Raw genomic sequence first — 15,082 nt, 5'->3', positions numbered from 1 at the left:
ATCGCGATGAACTGCGATGTTTTCCTTGGATTGCCGATGCGCGGGCGGAAAGATCTTTTGTAGCTCGGCGCTGCGATGCCCGTAGGCGGGATGGCGGAGTGAATTCCGACGCGGTGGGGAAGGCGAGGTTTGCTGGTGATGATAGGCCGGGCGTGGAGGTGCGGGTTGGTGGGGCTGTTGGGGGAGGGAGGATTGTGTGTTAGTATGGTGTGGATAAATATCGGGATCTTTTTTTTTTTTTTTTTTTTTTTTTTTGAAAAATAGAAATGTGCATTGAACATGAAATAAAAAGAGGGATGGGGAGGGGTAAATGGTTAGAGAATGGCATCATACCTGGTGAATTAACTCCAGAGCCAGGTCCTGTGCGCGGAGGTACAAGACCCGCAGGACTCCCCGCACGCGAACCCCGCGGTGTCCCCGTCCTCGACATGACCCCTGGCTGGTTGGGCTTGCGCTTCTTAGCGCCAGCAGCGGTCGAATCGCTCATTTCAGCAGCAGAGCCTATACCGCGTTCACCATCGCTGCCAGATCCAGACCCAGCTGGTCCGTTTCGGCTACGTTTCTTGCCGGCTTGGTCTGCTGGTACTCCTGGCTTGCGATGGCCAGAGGGGCCTGGGGACATGGGCCGCGAGCCGGGCTCGGCATCGGCGTGTTTGCTCTTGGGCTTTTTGCGGGAGGTATCTGTGCCACTGGCGTCGGAGAGGTTGGGGGAGCCGGGTCGTTTTCGAGCGGCGCGGGATGCGGCTTTCTTGTTGAGAGGGTCTGTGTGTTTGGAGCGCCCGGAGGGGGTATTTGTGCCCTTTGTTGATATTCCGGAGTTCTTGTCGGATTCTTTGCCCTTTTCTTTCTTGGCGCGTTCCTCTTCTAGCTTTTGTTGTTCTTCCTTTAATCGCTCTGTCTCGGAATCATCCGAGCTCTGTGTAGGGGTAGATCGATTAGTTACGTTCTAAAGCAAACATGTAGTCAAAGATGAATATAACGTACCTCATCAGAATATGGATTGGCGTCTGAACCACTGCTGTAGTCGAAATTCTTCTCTCTTCGTTGGAGAGCTTTCCGAACATGCTTGCCGAAATTCTTGAGGGCCTCCTTCTCCTTTTTCTCCTGATTCTCTTCTTGATCGTACATATGCTCATCTTTGAGGTCGAAGATGTTCGCCTTAAGCTGGTCTTCTTTTATTCTCTTTTCAGCTACCTTGGCATCTTCATCATCGTCAAGAATGCCAACATGTTCTTCATCATCGGCGAACCTGTCTTCCTCAAAATCCAGGTCATCTCCTTCAAAGCCTTCGCTAACTCCCGAAAATCCTTCTCTCCTACCAGTAAAGAGTCTACTTTGTCTCGCATAGTCCTCCAGCGCTTTCTTCTGGGCTCTATCCTGCTCCTTCTCCATGACCCACCGGGGATCCTTAGCCTTCTTCGCCATAAACTTCTCCGCTTCTTCAATAGTTAGAGTCTTGAAGGGCGTCTTCGTTGTAAATTTGTACCACCTGTCGAGGGGAACCATTCGCATCTTTCCGTCATTTTGAAGCACGAACATCGCATACGTTCCCGACATGGCGGCTTCATAGTTCCCAACCCAAGTGCCTTTATTATCGAAATCGTCAAGATGCCAGGGTAGCGCCTCCTCGTACTTGATCCGCGCTTTCGCAATTTCTGCCGGCGTCATCTCAGACTTGAACACCTGCTGGGTCCGCGGCTTCGGCGCGTTAGTCTTTTTCTGCGTAACAGAAGCTGACGGGGCAATTTGTGCCAAGTTTTCCGCCCGTTCCTTCTCTCTAGCGGCCTTCTTTGCCTCCAATTCCTCCCGCTCAGCTTCGTTGAGCTCGCCGTGCCTCCGAGGGTGCTGGTCATCCCTCTCCACCGCAGGACCAGTATTCGAAGCTCGAGGATCGCGTCGCTGCAATCTAACCGGCCGTGTGAAACTTGATTCATCTCTTGGATCTATGTTCTTCTTCGAGGCAAACTTTGCAACGTGGTGTTTCAATCCCTCTCTCCATGCGCGCTTAGTAGTAATCAACGGATAATCGACGTATGTCTCGGAGAGTAACGGTCCGCTGAATCCGTTTACTGTTAAGTCGTCCGCGCTGGGAATAGCAGGTTTGGCTGGTGCAGGTCTGGGCGCGGCTTGCGGAGGTCGTGGCTTTGGAGATCCTACTCTGCCATTCGTGACTGGCCCTGCTCCGGGCTGTCCTTGTCCTTGCGGTCGTGGGGTCCGTTTCTGCTTAGGTCGAACCAACGGGTCTACCTTGGGACGGCGGATTCTCATCGGCGGCCCAGGTTGGCCGGGAGGAGCTCGCCCCGGCGCAGGCGGATTGGGTGGCGTTGAGCTCATTGTTTTGAGATTCCGTGTCGCGAATAAGGTATTGTCGAGAATGGGTACTGCTGAAGGAAGGGCGCATGTGAATTCAAAAGGAATCGTCGGTAGTGAATCCCATGGGAGCAAAGTTCAGGGTTTCGGGTTTGCTGCTTCTAGGCGGGAAGCTGCAAGTTACGTGATGCTTGGTATGAGCGAAGCCGCGAGAAACAAGCTCTATGAGTTAACTAACAGTCCTGACAACGACGGTATACTAACGAGGACAGATTTTGTATCGACACAACAACAAGAGGCAAACACCAACAATTATAGTTAATCTTGGTGGGATATGAAAGATGTTCGGCAATGAATGAGCTGAAAACAGACGCGGGTTTGATATCAGATCAGAGGGCAGGTCATGTGACCGGCTGCCGATGATGTCAGGCTAAACTCAAACCGGCAATTCTCAACCGCACCGAATTGATTTATTGATAACGTAATCCACCACCTTCTTCGTACAAGTAACAAACCACCTACTTTTATTTATTATTTGATAACTCTATAGTCAAATTTCACAAGAAGAAGATTGGCTGTTTCTCATACAGCACTCACTCGGGGAGGCTGACCGCATTCATCCATGGAAATTATTCACTGTACAAGGAGTCAAGGACTGACTCCTCAGTAGATAACAGCACACGAATGGGCTATGAAAGTTGACGGTTATACATCCTTTCACTCATGGGACAAAGAAGGAGTGGAGAAGGACTTGTGCCAACGATATACCTAGGTATCTATATATATAACTACTGTACGTAACCCAATCCTAACTTCGTAACTCATACCAGCATGTATCCTTCAAAAGGACGATGAACACCAGCTTGGGTGTAGGCCGTATACACACCCTCATATCCTATCATATCAGTTTCGTCTTCTATAGCCATGAATATCCTGGTAATCATCATACCACCCTTCCAAAAGCACCAATCTCACTCACATCTCCCCCTCCCCTCCGAATCCCCACCTCCCTGCATCCCCTTACACCAGTCCCCCCACCACCCCTTCAACCCCTCAACATCCCCTCCCCTTCCCACCTCCGCCAGAACCCCCCTCAACCGCCCCGGCTCACACACAAACCACTCCCGCCCTTTACAATCCTTCTCATATGCATTCAAACTCACCCCTTCCCACTCATGCGTCTTTAAACAGCGAAAGAGCCCCACCGTGCCCACCGGCGGGTTAAAAGCCGCCGCATCGACAAATACGCTAACAGACACGCCCAAGCGCTGCTGCTGCTGCGGCGCGGAGTGGCTGGAGCGCTGGGCGGTGCTAGTGATTGTCGGGTCCATGATGCGCAGATCGCGCTTCGGCGGCATATACGGACGCTTGATAATGTCGGGTGATATCCAGGATATCACGGCCAGGACGTCGCAGAGGTAGTTGCGTTTCGGTAATGGTTTGGCAGGGTGGAGGAGTTGGGAGAGGGTGAGGAGGTTCAGGGGCCGGGATATAGGTTTTAGGATGCCGCGGAGCTTGAAGTGGTAGTGTGTTACGGTGGCTGTGGGTGTAGGTGTGGCGCGGTCAGTTTGTCCATGAGGAGTTTGAGCGGTTGTTTGTGAAGGGGATTGCAATTGGATGGTTTCAGATGGCTGTGGATTTGAGGGGCTGATGTTGAAAGCTGGTAGGCTCTGTGGTTGGATAGGCTTCTCTTGCTCCTGCGTTGGAGTCGGGGTTCCCTGGTCGTCATTTGTACCATCCTGAATAGTTCCTGAAGTCGCATAGTCCCCAAACGACTGGCTTCCAGAGTCGAATACATCATCCAATTTTCCAGCTAGAAGCTCAGAAATCCCGTCCTCAACCAAAAGCCCAGCCTCTTCATTGGGACGAAGATCCGCTGCACCATCCACATCGCTAATCCGACACGCTTTCTCTCCACGTCCAAATCCCCCAGCACCACCACCATTATCCTCACCACCAATATCACCACCCCTCTTCCTCTTCCTCTTCCTCGCAACCACCCGTACCTCCACATCAACCCCCTCCCCCTCCCGCCCACTTCCACTAAACCCCATTTTCCTCAAACACCTAAACGCCCCCACAGCCAAAAACACAACCTGCCCCACACCTCCACCTTCCCCGCCGCCACCACCAATCCTCTCCGCCCACCTAATCTCATACCTCTCCAACCTCACCACAGCCCCAACCCGCACCTCCCCCGCCAACGCGAACGGATGCAGCGCCTTGCCCAGCAGCGCCTGGATGACCAGCTCGCCATCGCTGAGGAATACGCGATATGACCGGCGCGTCGGTCTCGCGGCGGTGGTGTTAGTGCCTGCGGTGGTTTCGGGTGTAAACAGAACCTCAATGACACGCTCGACGCGCAGGGTTAGGTCTGGGGGGTGGTAGCCTGTGCGCAGGAGCTCGGCGATGCAGGGGCGGAGTTCGGGGTCGGGCGCTGTGTTGTTGGTGGTGGTGGGTGGGCGGTAATCCTGTGATGGATGGGACAGGTTAGATTCTAGGAGGAAGGAGAATTTGTCTCATTTACTATTCACCGTACGTACCATGACAACCTGGTTGAATTCTCCATGGCGGAGGTTGGTGTTATTCGGCCTGCGTTTTCGGCATTGAGCAAATCATGGACGAGAAAGCATAGGAGTGAGTTTGGGGGGGGGAAACCTCCGGGATTTATCTATCACCAGGAAGGCTGCTGTTTCTGGAAATATACACGATTCCGCTAATCTTGGACCAACTTATAATAGATATCCCAAAAGTAGAATTATAACAAATCGGCTGATGACTTGCAGAAAATAATTTAAGTTCCGTGACGCGTTGGCGTAGTTAGTTAATTAAAGTTGGTATCCGCGCGTTAACTTCATAGACGCGACGATTTCCGATAAGCGGGGGATTATCACACTCGAAGCTACACCGAGGAAATGGATTACGCGCTACGGATGCCTTTCAATAGCCATGTGCTCGATTCTTCCCAGTCGTACGTAGGTTGAACAGGAGTTGAAAATCAGATAAGAAGGAGGAAATGGAAAACCATCTATGAAAATTTCTTTCTATCTATCATCTATGTAAATGTATGTATAAAAAGAACGTACGTCAAAACACCTCCACAATCTCCTCATCCTCTTCATCCGCCCCCTTCTTCTCAAACTCCGCTTTCACCTTCTCCATCGTCTCCTCCTCCTCCCCCTTCCCCTCACCCTCCTCATCCCTCAACAGCACCTGCACAAGCCGATCACACCCCTCGCGCGTCCCCTCATCATCAACATGCAAATGACACTCCCTAATGATCGGATACACATTAACCGCCCGCATCAGGTCGCGCCCCTCCCGCGTCGTCGTCAGCAGCAACAGCGTCTCCAGATGCGTCGCAATGATATCCTTATCCGAGTCGCGCTGCTTGTCCGGCGGCAGCAGCTGCAGATCCGGCAGCATGGCCGCGCTCTCTTCGTCGGTGAACTCCTCGGGCCCCGCGATGGGCAGCAGCAGGTAGGGCAGGATGTTCACCTCCGCCTCCGCGAGCAGCTGCGGATGCGCCTGGATCTCAAAGGCGATGTTCTTCAGCGTGGACGCCACGCCCTTGCGGCGGATGTGGCTGCGGTGCTCGGTGAAGACGGTGAGCTTGGTGATGGGGATGGCGGCGTCGTAGGCCTGGCGGGTGAGGAAGTAGGCTCTGCCGGCGTCGAATTTGGAGAGGTCGGCGAAGACGTAGGCGAGGTAGTCGTAGTTGGCGTCGGTGGCTTTGTTGATGGCGCCGTCCTGGCCCTTGATGAAGCAGTCCATGAGCTGGTCGAGGGCGTTGGGGGAGTCGGAGACGTCCTTGGGCACGCTGCGGGTGAGGGTTATGATGCGTTTGAAGCTGTCGGATTTGGCGAGGTTGGCGAGGAGCATGGTTATTTCGTTGGCGTGGGGTTCTTTCTTGTTCTGTGATTCTGTAGTTAGGTATTCGTAGTTATGGGTGTGTTTCGCATCTAAACTAGCACCTAAGCCGACAATGGAGGGGAAAGAATAATTACCGTGACTTTGCCCAGGAGGGTTTCTAGGAAGGCATCATCTTCGGCCAGCTCTTTGAGTACCTCCTCGTCCCCAGAGAGGTTTATCAATATCGTCAGGGCATTTTTGGCAATTGGCTGGAGGTCGTGCAAGGGGGTGTCAGTTTATCTTCTTAAACCCATTCAACTACACTATGCCAAAAAAAAAAAAAAAAAAAAAAAAAAAAAAAAAAAAAAAAAAAAAAGACAATGGTGGATACTAACAGCATAATCCCGAACCAGCAGTTTAAGATCCCTCACTGGCAGAAGCTGATGAACCTTGAACAGCGCATGTTGCGATATCGAATATCCAAGCAGATTTTCACATGCTGCACTTTCACACCCGTCAGCTAAATAATCAAATAACAAGCAAAGACGCAAATCGAGGGAAAAGAGGGAAGGAGAAAGTAAGGCGCATTGCCAATTGCCAGCAGGTATAGCAGAAGGGCGGGGGGTTTGCACAGACGGACCTATCTGTCTTATCTGGGAGTTTCCATGATGAAGGAACTCTACAAGCTATATTATAGATACATAACGCGAGAGGCTCCCAGGTTAGTTCCAAAACACGTAACAGTTCTCCTCTTCATCGTAGCTAATAACGGTAATAGCGGGGAAAGGGGAAGGAAGATCTCATACCTCCTCCAGTTCCGAGGGCATAAGTGCGGTGGTTGCCCGCTATAGATGCACAATTTCAGCGAAGGACGGGGGGAATTTGTAAATTACAGGGTTGTTGAGGATAGAGATTGGAATGGCGATAGTGCGCTGGCGGGGGGGTATTTGTTCATTGGAGAAATAATAGATTGATAAGTTAGTTAGTTATAAAAAATAGCTGATATAAATACAACTCTCGACTCTCGATATTTCGCTCTGAAATGCGAAAAAAATGACGCAGGAACAATTTTGCTAGTTATTCTGCTTAGTCAGCCAGCCCTAGCCTAGGTGCCTCCTATTTATTTATTTATTTACGAGGAAGTTCTTTACAGTAGTAATAATATTCTGTTTTAATCCTATTTTATCCTGTTCTATTCTATTTTATTTTATTTTATTACCTAGGTACTATCATATCATTCATAGCTGTTTGTTTCAACTTGTAGTTAACTACGTTCTTAATACTGATCTCTTCCAATATCATATCCTCCTCCTTCTCCTCGATTAAAAATTCCCTTTGTCAATGAACCTGTCAGTCAACGCGCCCTCCGCCCAGTAACAGGATTATTTGGATAGATAGAATATTTAGATAGTAACGTTACTTAGGCATGGAAGATGCATGGAAGGAAGGAATATTTAGCCCTCTATTTTGCTCTTCTAGCTTGTTACCCCCGAAATATTTTACACTGCATATATATATATATATACTCAGCGTACGGAGTATATACTCCGCATATATATAAATATCAGCAATCTTCCTCTCCTTTGCAATATATATATCAATTGCCAACCTCCTCCTCTGCTGCTAAATACATTTAATTCCATCGCAAAGTTCCGTTCCTATTATAAATATCCCCCTGTCAGCTCCACTAATTTAAATAAATACCAGCTCATCCAAGAAAAAAAAAAAACAAAAAACAAACAAGCAATAGCTATAAACTCACCACACCAACCACCCCATCACCAACAGCAAATCGCAACAATGGCAACCAACGGCGTCAAGGTCCCCGCGCCCGATCTCCAGGAAATCCATGACTTCCTCATCGACCTGGCCACCCGCGCGGGAGAAGTCATCACCGGCGCAAAGCCATTGGTCCATGGCGTCGACTCCAAGAAGAACAGTACGTCTTCCAGATATTCTTTTCTTTCCCCGTAGAACTGTATAAACATCTTAACTTCTTGTTAACGTGTCAATTGCTGCGATCCAGGCTCCGATCTGGTAACGGAATATGACCGCGCTATTGAGGCTATGGTCTCCAAGGAGCTCAGAGCTAGATATCCCACTTTCGAGTAAGCTATTGATCTATCTATTGATCTATCTATCTATCTATCTATATGTCCTTCGCTCGGCCACCACTAACCCTATTATTCCCTTTGTTCGAAACCCCAGATTCATGGGCGAAGAAACCTACCACCCCTCCAGCCCCCTCACCGACGCCCCCACCTTCATCGTCGACCCAATCGACGGCACCGTAAACTTCGTCCACGGCTTCCCAAACTCCTGCATCTCCCTCGGCCTCGCCATCCGCAAAAGACCCGTCGTCGGCGTCGTCCTCAACCCGGCCACCAACACCCTCTACTCCGCCATCGCCGGCCGCGGCGCATTCCTCAACCGCACCACCCGCCTACCGCTCAAGGGACCCGCCCTCGAACCCCTGCGCGGCCTCAGCAACGCCCTGATCTCCGTCGAGTGGGGCTCCGACCGCGCCGGGCGCAACTGGGAGACTAAGCTGCGCACCTTCGAGCGGCTGGGCAAGAGCCGCGAGGCGGGCGGCGCGATGGTGCATTCCATGCGCTGCTTGGGGTCCGCGGCGCTGAATATGTGTGCCGTTGCGGCGGGCGTGCTGGATCTGTATTGGGAGGGCGGGTGCTGGGCGTGGGACGTGTGTGCCGGGTGGGTTATTGTGACGGAGGCGGGCGGGATGGTTGTTGATGGGAACCCCGGCGGGTGGGAGGGGGCGGTTGATGGACGGAAGTATCTTGCTGTGCGCGCGTCGCCGGGTGGGGAGGGTCAAAGGGAGATTATCGAGGAGCTTTGGGGGCATATGGTCGGGACGTTTGATTATTCGGAGTAAACAATGGGGTTCTTCTTTTCTTTTTCCCTTGTCTTTCTATATCCACACGCTCTCCCAGGCCTTTTAATTTCTAATTTGATTTTTCTTTTTTCTTTTTTCCTTTCCTTTTCTCTTTGGATAGAACCAGTCGTTTGTTCTAGATTAGTTACGGCTTAGAAAATCTACCGTATAAAGCCAATAGAATAAAAGTTTGTCCTTCATCTTTTCGAATATTTAAACGGCTAAATATTGTATCTGCGCCAGTTAAACTGCTGGATTATAATAGCTGGACTGAAGCTGGAGCTGCAAGTGTCATTAGCCAGAGCTGTCCTTGCTGTTTCTGAAGAGTCTGTTTATTTATCTGCTATTAATATGCTCCCTTTACCGATATGAACAGGAGAGCGATACAACCTCCTCCACGAAGTAAACCTGAATGGACAAGAAGCAGCAATAAAGAAGCAGAGACACAGACACAGACACAGACACAGACAACACAGCAACCAACTAACAGTCATGTTTCGATCCGGATTCTTGTTTCTCCCTTTTGCCCTCTCATCGTTCGTGAAAATAACCATCACAATAACCACTAAACTTGCTCACTGGACTGACTGCTGGTGATGATGATGACATGACAATAATGCTGATGATATCGAAGAGACGCGGTTGAATTGGCCAGGGCCGCCAGTACAAGTGCTAGGCTAGGGCATCCCTTCCCTCGTCTTGCCAGCTGGCCAGCAGCCGTTGGCTCTCTCTCACTGCGAGCCTGAAAGCGTGGCATGCAAAGCTACCACATCCACATCCATCGCTCGCCGCCCGCCCTGCTTCACCACCTTTTCATTCGGCTTTGCCCAATGGAGCCCTATCTTCCCTTCTCCATTTCTCTTTGTTCTATCCTTGAATAAGTAAAGTGAGAGAGAGAGGGATGCCACCGCTCTACCTATAGCGGGAACCGAGCGGTTGGGTTGCGATTTGGGCAGGGTGTTCTATTTAACCACTTTTCTTCATTGCCCGTCATCGTCATCAAACCACCAACCCCCCCCCCCCCCCTTTTTTTTTTTATTGCTTTTCTTTTCTTTTCCTGCAACCGGACCTGTCCACATCTCAAAATGCGAACAGTTCATGCAACCCTCGCTGGCTGCCCGGGTGGTTGTGACATGGATGTTTTTCTGTGGTGGTGCTGAGGGGGGTGAGCGCCTCTATGGCCCAATTGCGGCATTCTCTCCCGTTTTCAGTATGCCGGATTTCTTTACACCTACAGAGAAGCTTTCGGACTGGAGGCTGGAGGGATGGGTGGGTGGCATGAGGGATGCGAGATATTAGATGTGAGAACCTGAGGGTTCAATTGCTGTTTGTTTTTTACTCTATACGGTTTTGCCGTTTTACCTTTCTACTTCGCTGCTGCTAGTATTGACATACTCCTCCGGGCAAGCTGCTTTCCTGATGATAGATATGAGGAACGAACTTCTCTGAGAAAAGCACACGAATCTTTTTCAGTTCGCATTCGTTATAGTTTCACCCAATTTACTAGCAATGAGGTCCAAGGATGGAAACGAGAGAGAGCTACTCTACTCCAATAATGCTTACGAATTCGCGACCTATATAAAGATGGCTCCAATCATCCGGCATCTATTTTTCTTCGCTACATCAAGCAAAGCTGCAGGACGGACGGCCAGTTTGGGTAATAAGATAGTGCGCACTACGGCGAGTTCTGAAGCGGAACAGCACCATCATCAACACCACCACCATCATTCACGCCGATCTAAGGAAGGTGAGGAGCATAAACGCCGTCGGCGCAAGTCTCAGCGGACCCATTCTACGGAGGAGAACCCCCAAAAGCCCGCGCGAGAAAGCCATAGGACGGCCAACGATGTCGAGGCTCCTAGGAGGAGCCAATCTCGCAGATATCGTTCGTCGTCAGTATCGATACCCGTGGACCTAAGCAATGGTGGAGCCCCCCGTTCAACGACGTCTTCTAGATCCAGAGCGAAAGCGTCGACACACAGGGATCCCCCCAATCGAAGCGCTACGCAGCGCGCCGTTGCGGATTCTTGGACAAGACACAACAAACCTGGCCCCATATCCCTCCCCCTTCGGCTTGGAGAGCAATCGGACCGGAAACTTGCAACCAAGGCGCCCAAGTCACCCGCCATCAAGAATAGGTCTGAAAAACGCTTGTCCACTGAAAAGAAGGGTAAAAGGGGCACGGGGTATAAGAGAACCACGTCTTCCCCGTCGGTGCCAGAAAGGACGTGAGTACCATTTCTCTATTTGTTCGACCATGAGACTCTTCTCTCCTCTTTTTTATGATTGTGTTCTTTTTATTCCCGATTTGACCCTTCAAATATAGAGTGACATGTTTAACGTGTCTCGACGATATCCCCGTGAGCAAGGCCGCCCAGCTCACCTGCTCCCACAGCATGTGCGAGGACTGCCTCAAGCGCGTATTTACCATGTCCGTGACCGACCCGCAACACATGCCTCCCAAATGCTGCACGTCAGACCACATCCCCCTCCGGCACGTCGACAAACTCTTCGACGTAGAATTTAAAATCAAATGGAACAAGAAATACCAAGAATTCACCACCGAGAACCGCTTATACTGCCCTACCAAGGATTGCGGTGAGTGGATCAAGCCCAGCCAGATCCATCTTGACACCAGCGGCGGCGCCACGGGCGGCCGCAGATACGGCATATGCGGGAGCTGCTCCACGAAAGTCTGCGGGCTCTGCAATGGCCAATGGCACACGGGCAGCGAGTGCCCCAAGGACGACGAGACGAGACGCTTCGTCGAGGCCGCCAGGGAAAACGGCTGGCAACGTTGCTACGGCTGCTCGGCCATGGTCGAGCTGACCGAGGGTTGCAACCACATGACCTGCCGCTGCGGCGCGGAGTTCTGCATCATATGCGCCGCCCGGTGGAAGACGTGCGCGTGTCCCTGGTTTAACTACAGGTATGTCCCCGAGCTAGACGCAGACGACGGGGTTCCCCGGCCGCAGGTCCAGCAGGAGCATCACGCGAGGGATTATGAGCAGGACCATGTGGACTATTTCGCCGCGATCGCGGCTGCCGCTGCCGCTGCGGCTTTTCGTAGGCAAATTCCTGGTGGTTTCGCGGCGAATCCAGATGAAGAACACCTCCAGCCGGAAGGCATACATGATCCACTACCGGCCGGGGTCAATGGCAATGGGGCCTTTATCGACCCGTTTGAGGAAAGGGGTGATGGCGAAGCTGCGCCAGCTCGTCCGATTCCCAGGCCTCTCCAGCGACAACAACCTGGTGTGCGACGGTATGATGAGAATCTGTTTTATCCTTTTTAGTGGCATAATGTGCGTTTGGAACGGCGGTTTCTCCTGGGGGGCGGAGAGCTGACGCGTGTGCTTTGTGGGATTGGAGAAGGGATGGCAGATCTGGGGTATCCGGGGTAGATTGAAATCTTTTTGAATGAATGCTTATTGGTCTTTTCGTTTGCATCATCATTTCTGTACATTTATATTTAATAAATAATAGCATTTTCCTCCTTTTTTTTTTTTTCTTTTTCTTTTTTTAATTTCCTCCACAAAGAGACATAGACGGCGAGCACAAAGTACCGCCCCCGGCTATCCCGCGGTGACATGAAAACAATCCCACAGTCATGTCCATTCCCTAATATCTTTGCAGCTAGAACTCGTCGGTTGCGATATGATATCCCATCTAAAGATCTAGGTACCGCGGCAATTTGATTAGTCAGGCGCCAACTTTTTCCGCCCCGCGAGCTCTCACATCCGATTCCTACTCGGCGTCATATATATGTACATAACAATAGTGGTTCTTACTGATTAACACTAACAATTGTATGATCTCGCCAATCTGCAATCATGTCTATCAGACTAGGTTTTCTTTCAGACTTTACGCAGGCTCGATATGTGATTCATCTTTCGGATGGTAAACGGCTGGTGCTCTTCCGTTTACCTTCAATTGAGCCCTCCGCATCCGGATTCACATCCACGGCCACAGCCACAGCCACAGCCACATGCACACGCAGGGCCAACGAAACGTCAGATGGATGGTCGTATTACGCTATGGAGGCAGAATGCCCTCATGCCGGGGGTCCGCTGGAAGAATCCCACGTTGATATTGAAGATTCCGCCTACGTGGTGTCATGTCCCTGGCATGCGTATGACTTCAACGTGGAGACGGGGGAGTCGAGTGTTGGGATTAAAACGTGCACGTTTCCGGTGGAGATTACGGATGAGGGTGTGTTCTTGCAGTATAGCTTAAGCGGCGTGGTGCTGGGCAAGGTAGAGCCTGTCAGCGAGAAGGTCATGTTGAAGAACCGCGAGAAGCGCAAGAAGAGGAAGAAGAAGAAGCAGCCTGAGGCCACGGCAGCTACGATTGATACTGATATCGATATGTCCACTGCAGCTTCTGAGGCTATGGATGGAGGAGTCGAAGAAGGCGAAGAAGTAGAAGAGGATGCCAACAGTATCCCTCACTATCTTGACGAACACGCTACATTCTGCGATTGGGCTGTCCACATCCTAAACACAGCCAATCCAGAACACAAAATCGAACTAACCACCCATCTCTTCTCTCTCTTCGCTCAAAAGGAAACCTCTCCCACCCCCATGCCCCTAGGGCGGGGAACCGTGGCTCCTCCAGACCAGCCGCCCCGCCCAGAGAACCTATCCGAAGTCAACCCCTGGGAAACCCGCAAACCAGGCCGAGGCGGCAACCTCAAAAGCCGCATCGCCATGCTCCACGCGCTCGCCAACATCGAGCTCTGGGCCATCGATCTCGCCATCGACATCTGCGTGCGCTTCTCCGCCTTCCAAACAAACACAGATCCCCAAAAGCACCTCCCCCGCACCTTCTTCCACGACTTCCTCAAAGTCGCCGCGGACGAAGCGAAACACTTCTCCCTCCTCCGCGCGCGCCTCGAGCAACTAGGCTCTCACTTCGGCGCGCTCCCCGTCCACCACGGCCTCTGGCTCTCCGCCACCGAGACCGCGCACGACATCCGCGCGCGCATCAGCATCATCGCGCTCGTGCACGAGGCGCGCGGGCTAGACGTCAATCCCATGACGATCCAGAAGTTCCGGAATGCAGGCGACGCGGAGAGCGTGGCGACGTTGGAGATTATTCATAACGATGAAATCACGCATGTTACCACGGGGCATCGGTGGTTGACGTGGATTTGCGAGCAGGAGGGGACGGATGCGGTGCAGGTGTTTCGGGAGAATGTGAGGAGGCATTTCAAGGGGGCGCTTAAGGGGCCGTTTAATGTAGAGGATCGGGAGAGGGCGGGCATGGATAGGAGGTGGTATGAGGAGGGCGGTGGTAGTAGTAATCCTAACGTGGCGGTGGTTTCATGAGGGAAAAATGACATGCGCGAGAAACGAGGATATGATTGATTGTGTTGATTGAATGGATGAGGAAAATGAACGCCTTGTCTTCATCTCAAATTATTTTTATGAATCTATTCGCATACATACATACCATCAAGGTTAGGCGTATCCTCATCATCAGAACAAGACACACACGTGCTGTCAGCGAACAACGAACCCAGGCTATCTAGCGATGTTCCGCCGCAAGCCATACGATACAACATACCCTACCATCTCCGCACCAATGTCCCGCACAAGAACCGCACGAAATTCTTAACTAGGGGTTCTAGGGGGTTCGTGTTGAAAAAATTCGAATTTCGACTTCCACGTGCTATAAATAACACTGCATTCCTAGCTCCGTCTTCAACCTGCAGTAATACGGATCTTGCATACAAGAGCCTGAAGGCCAGCCCCTCCCAGGCCGGGGTGGGGGCGGGATTGTCCATCCACGTCTGTGGCGGCCAGACACACATAGTTACTGTGGCATGCATATATCAGTGGGGCAACTACTCTTGACGTTATTGGGGATGAAATGCTTGGTGCTTTCTGCAGAGCCAAACAAACCTGGCCCCATCCCGCTTTAACCTACTAGCTCCAGACGCGAAGTAACATCCACGCAGCCAAAAATGTAAGGACTCAACACAACCCTGCCGCTTGAGTCAAATAGCTGCAGTACATCGCCTAT

General features: G+C 51.4%; 6 protein-coding genes across 7 annotated transcripts in view; 3 read left to right on the top strand and 3 right to left on the bottom strand.

The window, feature by feature from the left end:
- BDBG_09188 (transcription initiation factor IIF subunit alpha) overlaps positions 1 to 2,721 on the bottom strand; it is a gene marked incomplete at its 3' end in the record, with an annotated part of 3,215 nt that extends 494 nt beyond the window's left edge. Inside the window, exons 1-3 of the mRNA XM_031723898.1 lie at positions 985 to 2,721; positions 334 to 916; positions 13 to 174 (exon numbers count right to left, since the gene is read on the bottom strand). Coding sequence (XP_031581266.1) covers positions 13 to 174; positions 334 to 916; positions 985 to 2,334 — 2,095 coding nt within the window. The 5' untranslated portion in view covers positions 2,335 to 2,721. The remainder of the gene's footprint in view (positions 1 to 12; positions 175 to 333; positions 917 to 984) is intronic.
- A 120-nt stretch (positions 2,722 to 2,841) lies between these two features.
- Positions 2,842 to 5,119, bottom strand: BDBG_09187 (uncharacterized protein). Its single transcript, XM_031723897.1, has 2 exons — positions 4,854 to 5,119; positions 2,842 to 4,781 (listed from the first exon to the last, which is right to left on the bottom strand). The coding sequence occupies exons 1-2, from the start codon at positions 4,854 to 4,856 to the stop codon at positions 3,282 to 3,284; spliced, it is 1,503 nt and encodes a 500-aa protein (XP_031581265.1). The 5' UTR covers positions 4,857 to 5,119; the 3' UTR covers positions 2,842 to 3,281.
- Positions 5,120 to 5,293: 174 nt separating this feature from the next.
- Positions 5,294 to 7,189, bottom strand: BDBG_09186 (DNA-binding protein HGH1). The gene is made up of 5 exons (XM_031723896.1): positions 6,969 to 7,189; positions 6,803 to 6,848; positions 6,558 to 6,661; positions 6,318 to 6,431; positions 5,294 to 6,225 (listed from the first exon to the last, which is right to left on the bottom strand). Exons 1-5 carry the CDS (start codon positions 6,987 to 6,989, stop codon positions 5,398 to 5,400), a joined length of 1,113 nt encoding a protein of 370 aa, XP_031581264.1. The 5' UTR covers positions 6,990 to 7,189; the 3' UTR covers positions 5,294 to 5,397.
- Positions 7,190 to 7,962: 773 nt separating this feature from the next.
- Positions 7,963 to 9,055, top strand: BDBG_09185 (myo-inositol-1(or 4)-monophosphatase; the record flags this gene model as incomplete). Its single annotated transcript, XM_002620453.1, has 3 exons — positions 7,963 to 8,101; positions 8,189 to 8,270; positions 8,371 to 9,055. 3 exons carry the CDS (start codon positions 7,963 to 7,965, stop codon positions 9,053 to 9,055), a joined length of 906 nt encoding a protein of 301 aa, XP_002620499.1.
- A 407-nt stretch (positions 9,056 to 9,462) lies between these two features.
- On the top strand, positions 9,463 to 12,496 carry BDBG_09184. 2 transcript variants are annotated; one of them, XM_031723895.1, is made up of 3 exons: positions 9,463 to 10,356; positions 10,482 to 11,283; positions 11,382 to 12,496. In XM_031723895.1, the coding sequence occupies exons 2-3, from the start codon at positions 10,565 to 10,567 to the stop codon at positions 12,349 to 12,351; spliced, it is 1,689 nt and encodes a 562-aa protein (XP_031581263.1). In that variant the 5' UTR covers positions 9,463 to 10,356; positions 10,482 to 10,564; the 3' UTR covers positions 12,352 to 12,496. The 2 variants fall into 2 exon arrangements, with proteins under 2 accessions (XP_031581263.1, XP_002620498.1); XM_002620452.2 differs by having other exon boundaries at positions 9,463 to 11,283.
- Positions 12,497 to 12,888: 392 nt separating this feature from the next.
- BDBG_09183 (DUF455 domain-containing protein) lies at positions 12,889 to 14,385 on the top strand (the record flags this gene model as incomplete). Its single annotated transcript, XM_002620451.2, has 1 exon — positions 12,889 to 14,385. One exon carries the CDS (start codon positions 12,889 to 12,891, stop codon positions 14,383 to 14,385), a length of 1,497 nt encoding a protein of 498 aa, XP_002620497.1.
- Positions 14,386 to 15,082: the final 697 nt, after the last annotated feature.

Source organism: Blastomyces gilchristii (genome assembly GCF_000003855.2).
Source record: "Blastomyces gilchristii SLH14081 genomic scaffold supercont1.36, whole genome shotgun sequence".
In the NCBI taxonomy this organism is placed as follows: Eukaryota; Fungi; Ascomycota; class Eurotiomycetes; order Onygenales; family Ajellomycetaceae; genus Blastomyces; species Blastomyces gilchristii.
This window is presented reverse-complemented; position numbering and strand designations above follow the sequence as displayed.